Genomic DNA, 7,575 nt, shown 5'->3' on the forward strand with positions numbered 1-7,575 from the left:
TAAAAACGAAATAATGTCAAATTTCGCTTTGCATCCCTCGTGGAGCCAAGAAAATAATAATCAACATGATTATGCTCTTTATCCGGCTGATGTGTCGCATTCACTGCGCTCTCTCTCTCTCTCTTTCTCTCTCTCTCACACACACACACACACACACACACACACACACACACACACACACACACACACACACACACACACACACACACACACACACACACACACACACACACACACACACACAGCGCTCTCTCTCTCTCTCTCTCTCTCTCTCTCTCAGATTAAAATAGAAAGCCCGCCTGACTCCGCATAGAGGACATTAAGGCTAAGGGAATTATATGAATCCCGCGGGACACTTCTAGCTGCAGCAGAGGAGAGAGTCAACTATGGAGATTAATGGTCGCCTGTAAACAAGAGCAAACTGAGCCACTTCACTGGAGCATAATAATAATAATAATAATAATAATAACCCTAAAATGGGCCTAGTGATTATTATTATTTGGTGTAAAAAATATCATGCTTAAAAAACCTCGATAACAGCAAGCTTAACAAATTAGTGTTAATTGTAAATAATTATTACAACATCAATAATGATAGGCTAATAATTATGTTAATAACAATAATGTAATCATTATTAATAATATATTAAGCTAAATTTGATTATCCTCATAAAACACGTTCAGCTTTATATAAAACACCAGTATAATGACCACCTTCACATCTGCAATTAGCCTGGATGCCCCCCCCCCCCCCCTCCCCTCCCCCATCTTAATTATTTTGTAACGCGTCAGTTAAGTGTGTGTTGTCATGTTATGTCTGTATTTTTCATCCACTTGGGCCACAATTCACATAATAACTGTGATCATCATCACGGTGCGTGCATGCCATATGCAGGCCTGTGTGTGTGTGTGTGTGTGTGTGTGTGTGTGTGTGTGTGTGTGTGTGTGTGTGTGTGTGCCTCAGCTCAGCCTGTGCAGCGCTTAAACTAGGCCATTTTGATCAGAGGCGGGTTACAAAGAATGGAAGGAAGCCCCCCTGAAAATTCTAGGAGCAAGTGTGACACCTACCTGCGGAGCTTGGAAGGGTCTGGGAGTCTCTTATAGGCTATATACAGTGCAGTCTTGTGCGAGTGCGTGCGTGTGTGTAAGCCGGGCTACTGTACCGCGCGCGGCCCTGATCAGATCCCTCCCTTTTCAGCCCCAAATCACCAATGTTTCACATCCAACGCACCATTAAAGAGCGTATCCATTATATGCCATAACGGGCCAGTATGCTCCTATAAATGCATGATTGCGTCCTTTTAACAGCTCTGCCACGCCTTGGAAATAGTAATGAGGCCTAAATTTGGCATAAAATCGAGCTCATTATACCGCAGTTTCGCCACCTGATTGCTTTGCATAAAACGCGACGAGTAGTTGGGTTTTTAAAATAGGGGAACCAAAGACTCGGTTTTTATGTTATTTTAAGATACACCTTCACAATGTCTATACAGGGGAGAATTTTAGGTTTACACGGTGAAAAATAAAATCATCGCCGCTATTTTAATTATTAAATGTAGCCTAATGTGTTATACACAGTGATTTGTAATTTTGTATACTGCACACCAATATGTTGAACATGGTGAATAACAATGAAAGGGCCTGGGTACTAACTTAAAATATACCAGAAAATTACTGTCTGCCTATTTTATTGTCCAAAAGGTCGGTACATGTCTGAGTGAAGCAAGATGGATTTTTTTGTTATGCCTTTCAAGTCTCCAACGACCTTTTCCCCCTCTCTGTGTTGCTGGCCTATAGCCTCACGCCCGCAAGCCTTTAGAAAGGAAAATTGCCATTGATACAGCTGTCATGGTGCAAGAATCCAATCCACAAATATTTCCTGTCGATTCGGCCAGGAAGCACTTTTTGACACATCAAACATGCAAAAACAACTGCACTCCAAGAATAATCGTTCTGCACAAGTGTATTTTTTTTTCTTCATAATTTACTTCAAAGATAGTGTATTGTCCATTTTTTCTTAAATACAAAAATGCTACATTAAATATACATGTTAGTCTTTAATACAAATAGACTCAGGCGGCTGCAGCGATTAAGACCATTCATGTTACATTTTCTTTTTAGGATTAAACCATTCTGAAACTAAAATTTTGAAAGATTAGCATGTATACTCAGAAAATAACTGTTCTCAGATTTTTATTTTTATTTTCTTAATGCAACCACAAAATAAAAGAAAATAAATAAAAGTCTGCGTGATTGGGGGAAGGAAAATAATAATAATAATCAGGTATATTAAATGTTTGACATACCTTTCTTTAGTTCAAATGGGGAGTCTTTACAAAGATCTACCTGCGTTTGCCCTCTGAGTGAGGCTTTCTGGCTCTCTCTCACCAGAGCCTCTGCTCTACTTAACACAGTCTGGTTTAATCCATTGAAATGTGCCGTGCCGGACCCCGTCACCGTGCCGGGGTGGTGGTGGTGGTGGTTACTGTGCAGGTGTCCAAAGCCGCCATAGTTCGTGTAGCCGGGATAGAAAGGGGAGGTGTAATACAGAGGCCTCGATAGAACCGTGCTGTTCTGGTGGTGGTGAGGCGAGGACCGCGCCGCCGGGGACGCGGCGCGGCCGTTGGGGCCGATTCCAACGCCCGGGGCCTGGGACTGCTGCTGCTGCTGCTGCTGCTGCTGCGAGTCCCCGCTGCCCTTAGTACACCTGTCCGAGGACGTGGCGATCTCCGCGAGAGACCACAGTTTGGGTTTAGGGGCCGACGGCGGAGAGTGAATCACTGACGTCACGTTGCTGCTGCTGCCGCTGCTGCTGCTGCTGCTGCCGTTCACAGGCACATTGTTATGGTTCAGGTCCGACTGCTTGTCGTGCGGCAGCAGCGCGTCGCCCCCGCGGCGCACGGCCGCGGGAGACGACGTGGTGGCTTTATTAGAGGACTCTGTTTGCAGCAAGTCTGTCCGCTCGTCCTGCTCTTTTAATTCCGAGTCGCTCAGAAGGGGATCCGTGTCTTTGCCATGATGGCTGTCCTCTTTAAACCTGTCACAGGCCATGTCCCCAGGGTTTAGCAATTTATGATCTGGAGCAAAAAAAGAAAAAAAAAAAAAGGGCATATAGTTAATACTGAAATAATATAATTATTCTATAGTGGCATAACACTGTGGCACAAAAGCGTCGGGGCATATGTTGACTATTTGAATACATATACATTCGAGGCTATTGTAGGCCTACATTATCATAATAATAGGTATGGTAATAAGCATTCAACAATAGGCCCTCGGCTCACACAACCGGTGAAAAACCCGGGGATATTAATGATCATATAATGGCAATAATTATCATTAGCCCGAATACTCGGTGAAATACACCAGCTGTATCCTTATTATGCGGCTAAAGATGAATTGACTACTAAACACTGTGCGTCACCAGCAATTTCAGCCCCTCCGAGAAGTCAAATGAGGGGAGTTCAAGGTGATTATTATTTAAAGCAATTGTCCCATTATAAATAATATACCACCATTAACCAGCAATCAATTTTGCGCCCAGAGTGGAAACGACTGCGATGAAAAATTGATGACACCCCCCCCCCCCCCCCCCCCCCCCCACCCCATCTCCTCCTCCCCCCTCCCTCCCTCATGCAATGCAATGCAATGCGCAGCGCGGCACACCGACCTGACTCCGTGTCGGTCGACTCCCCCTTGTCTGTGCCGGGCTTGGTGATGATGGCGGGTTCGTCGTCGTCGTTCTTCTCCAGGTCGATGTTCTCGTCGTCCTCCTCGTCCTCGCTGCGGTTCCGGGGAGTCCACGTCATCTTGTTCTCCTTCTTGAGCCTCCGCCGGGCGTTGGCGAACCAGGTGGACACCTGGGTGAGCGTCATCTTGGTGATGATGGCCAGCATGATCTTCTCGCCCTTGGTCGGGTAGGGGTTCTTGCGGTGCTCGCCCAGCCAGGCCTTCAGCGTGGCGGTGGCGTCCCGCGTGGCGTTCTTGCGGTAGGCCGGGTCGCCGTACGGGTAGGAGCCCAGGGGAGCGGCGTACGGGTGGTATCCTATTGACCCGGCCATGCCCTGGTCATACGGGGAGCTCTGCACGGGAAACACGGCGCACTTCATCATCATCATCATCATCATCATCATCATCATCATCATCATCACACGCGTCTAAACGTTGTCAATTATTGTATGACCCCCCCCCCCCCCTCCCCTCCCCCCTCTATAGCCTATACGCATTAATGCATATTTTCCTAGTGTTTATATTGTCGTGAATATATAGGCTATACAGCTCCTTTATTATTCTGCTCTTTAGGCGTTCTTGTGCCCTGCATATATATAGGGCTCTGTTACAAATAAAACGTATTATTATTTACTATATTGTTATTGGGCAATTGATCTATTTACGGAGGAAATACGCCTATATATATTCATTCAAAGAGCTTTAAAATAGTTTATAACAGGTGCGCGCACATTCACGCACGCGCGTGCACACGACACACGCACATAGGCTACAGCCTATATACACAAATGCATATAGTGACATGTTTTCCCTTTTTTCTGCAGCAATATAACCAACAAGTTTGAACTTCGCCTTCATAAAGTTTGTTTGAACTTTATTTGGTATATTTCCAGGAGAGTCTTTATAGTTATTGTTTTGTTTAATTTATCAGACGTCAACATGCAGTTATCAGCTGTGATAATTGGCAATTAAATCGATGAAAATCACATAGTTTAGAGATATCTGACCTCATTTAGACATCGATCAAAAGAAAATTGACCTACCATGTTTTCTAATGTCATCTTTTGAGTAGCCTATAAACAGCTAGGCCTATACACAGTTACAGTTAAATTGTTTAGTTTTTTGTGTTGTTATTGTATGTTGAGCTTATTTGTTTGTTTCCAGATAATTTGTATATTTATACGAATCCTATTGCAAGTTCAACCAAAAGCTTCTCTTTGCCGATTAAAAAAATGTGAAGAAGAAACTTTTAATCAAACACCCCTAAAAAAACAAAAAAAACAAAACAAGTGACCTAAATTGCCGTCACTGCAGGCATGATGCAGCACTTATACATGCTAAAAGAAATATTTTTGACACGACATATTCCCCATAATAATTATTGATATTTTTCAAAAGCACAACACGACCCATAATCAGACCAATTAGGTGTATTTACAAATACACTTTCGTTATGGCAACGTCAAAAACGGAATGTAAATGAACGCCACACAAATACACGTCTCTCCCATATAAGCGCACACACATCCCCAGCGAGCAAAGGGATATCAGACAGTAATCAGAGCAACGAATCTCCGACCCGGTTCCACTAAAGTCACGATAACATTTTCAAGTTGTATTATAGCCTACTCACCACGTACGAAGAGAAAGTGGCAGCGGCCGCGGCTGCGTCCGCCGCGCTGTACGGCAGATGGGAGCTGTAGCCGGGAGGAGAGGCGCTGCTGAACGCCGTGGATCCAGCGTACGGAGCGAAGGCGGATCCGGACGAGGATCTGCCGAGCTCCTCCGTCCTTGGTCCCGATATGGTGCTGTACGCCGGACACGAGTACAGAGCCAGGGACGCGGACGGCTGGTACAAGTAGCCCTGAGGATACGCCATGCTGAAGCGGACGCCACAGGAAAGTAAGCCACGTTACTTGCGCACTTTTCCCCTTATTTCCCCCCTCTTCATGCGTCGTGGGCGCTCATAGAGTCCCCTCGTATCAACAGACCAGCCTGTCTGTCTGTCTGTCGCCCCCCTCCACCACCTCCTCCTCCTTCTGAATGACAGCGGTCAAAAAAAAAAGTGAAATGATAAATGAATAGTCTACATAGGACTTATAGATGTCGGGTTTTTGGTCGCTGCCAGCACAGCAACCCTCTCTGCGCGTTGAATTTGCTGTCGTTCGTTTTTCTGTCGCTCCCCTTATCTGAGTTGCGCCCTCGCTGCTCTCATGTGCCGTGCACAAGTTTTTTTCTTTTTTTTTTTTACATCGGATGGGGGGCTTTGCTTGGGAAAATGTCCTGCCAAGATGCAAAGTTGGAAATTGAGGATTCTGACGCCTACTACGCGCTCAACGCTCCTCCTCCCGGGGTGTAGTCATCGAAAGAAAAAGGCGAGCTTATGCTGGGCAACCACGCAGCCCTACCAAAACCCACTCTCTCTCTCTCTCTCTCTCTCTCTCTCTCCCCCTCTTCCCCCCTTGCTTATTATTCACCCCATTTCCCCCTCCCTGCTCTCTCTCTCTCTCTCTCTCTCTCTCTCTCTCTCTCTCTCTCTCTCTCTCTCTCTCTCTCTCTCTCTCTCTCTCTCTCTCTCTCTCTGAGTAACAATCCATCTCCTCCCGCTATTTCTCTCTATTTTTTCCTCCCATAACAAGGCTCGTTGCAGTTAAAGTCTCAAGTGCGCCATGCAGCCCCCTGGATGGCGATATCATGCGAGTCTGTAGATCGGCTCCAACTTTCTTCCCTTTTTCCTTTTTTTCCCCTCCTCTCCTCTAAATGCGAAGCCTTCAGTTCTTTCACACTTGATCAATAACAAATGGCTCGGTGTCTGCCAGGAACGGCTCTGCCAGATATGAAAGGAAAGAAAGGAAAAGGCTATATCCGCGTTCTTTTCGCCGTTGTTCTTTTCCCCCGCAGCGCTTATTTTCGTCTATATGTGAGCGCAAGAACAATAACACATTTTTGTTTAATTTTGAATATGTGCGTCAAAGCCACCGACTTGATCTGCGCGTAAAAGGAGGCTAAGAAAAGGGCGATACATTCCAAAATGGATTACTATTGTAGGCTACACGTCGACTTTCTATAACGCCGCCGCATTTGTCATTGGTAAGATATGGCAACTTAAAAAATAAGTTAAAGTAAAGATGGCGCAAATAGCCGTATATATATTCTACAACATCACGGACTTCTCCTTCAAGCTGATTAAATATCGTATGTATACAAACTATTATTAATCGGGATTCGGTATTCATCGAATTGACAGAAATGTGTGTTGCCTCCCTTAGCTATTTACAGTGGCGACGGCTAATAATTGTTTAGGCTATTCCTTTCGCAATATATCCTGTTATAAAGCACATGGATACACACTCGTTGAAAGTCCCAAAGCCCGGAGCACAGGGCAGATTAGTACCATATGAACTACTCCAAATCCGCCTCGACCAGTGGATGTAATCTCATTTGATCCTAGCCGATACCTTTCTTCTCTGAAATATGGAATGGCTGAGATTTATTTAATATTGAACGCTTACTGGCCATTATACCCCCCCCCCCTTTTCTCTATTCAAAAGCTGTAAGGCACCTGCTACTAAAATCACACAAATAAGCAGCAATAATCCGTTTTTAATGATCAACATTAATAATAATAATAATACAAATTGTAATAATAATAATATACGAATAGCCTAATAAATAATACAATGATAATAAAACATCAATAATACTTATAATAATATGATATCATTGGGGAATAAGAAATAAAAAAAACGAAAAGTCCCCAAATAAATGAATAACTCAATTATCAATTATATTACTCAATCATGTTTATAAACAGGTATTTTAAAGTATTTTAGGGCCACGTTAATTG

The 7,575-nt window shown here is 44.3% G+C and overlaps 1 protein-coding gene across 1 annotated transcript; it reads right to left on the minus strand.

Moving 5' to 3' along the window:
- Positions 1-1,998: 1,998 nt before the first annotated feature.
- Positions 1,999-6,086, minus strand: irx5a (iroquois homeobox 5a). Its single transcript, XM_083759995.1, has 3 exons — positions 5,362-6,086; positions 3,670-4,081; positions 1,999-3,076 (listed from the first exon to the last, which is right to left on the minus strand). Exons 1-3 carry the CDS (start codon positions 5,605-5,607, stop codon positions 2,289-2,291), a joined length of 1,446 nt encoding a protein of 481 aa, XP_083616121.1. The 5' UTR covers positions 5,608-6,086; the 3' UTR covers positions 1,999-2,288.
- Between the last annotated feature and the right edge of the window lie 1,489 nt (positions 6,087-7,575).

Source organism: Protomyctophum parallelum (genome assembly GCF_964188405.1).
Source record: "Protomyctophum parallelum genome assembly, chromosome: 2".
Lineage (NCBI taxonomy): Eukaryota > Metazoa > Chordata > Actinopteri > Myctophiformes > Myctophidae > Protomyctophum > Protomyctophum parallelum.

Excerpts from the sequence above, each read along its gene's own strand:
- irx5a (XM_083759995.1), bottom strand. The coding sequence starts at position 5,607 with ATGGCGTATCCTCAGGGCTACTTGTACCAGCCGTCCGCGTCCCTGGCT. Across the intron at positions 4,082-5,361 it reads CCACTTTCTCTTCGTACGTG|AGCTCCCCGTATGACCAGGG; the intron begins GTGAGTAGGCTA and ends TTTCCCGTGCAG. Across the intron at positions 3,077-3,669 it reads GTCGACCGACACGGAGTCAG|ATCATAAATTGCTAAACCCT; the intron begins GTCGGTGTGCCG and ends TTTTTGCTCCAG.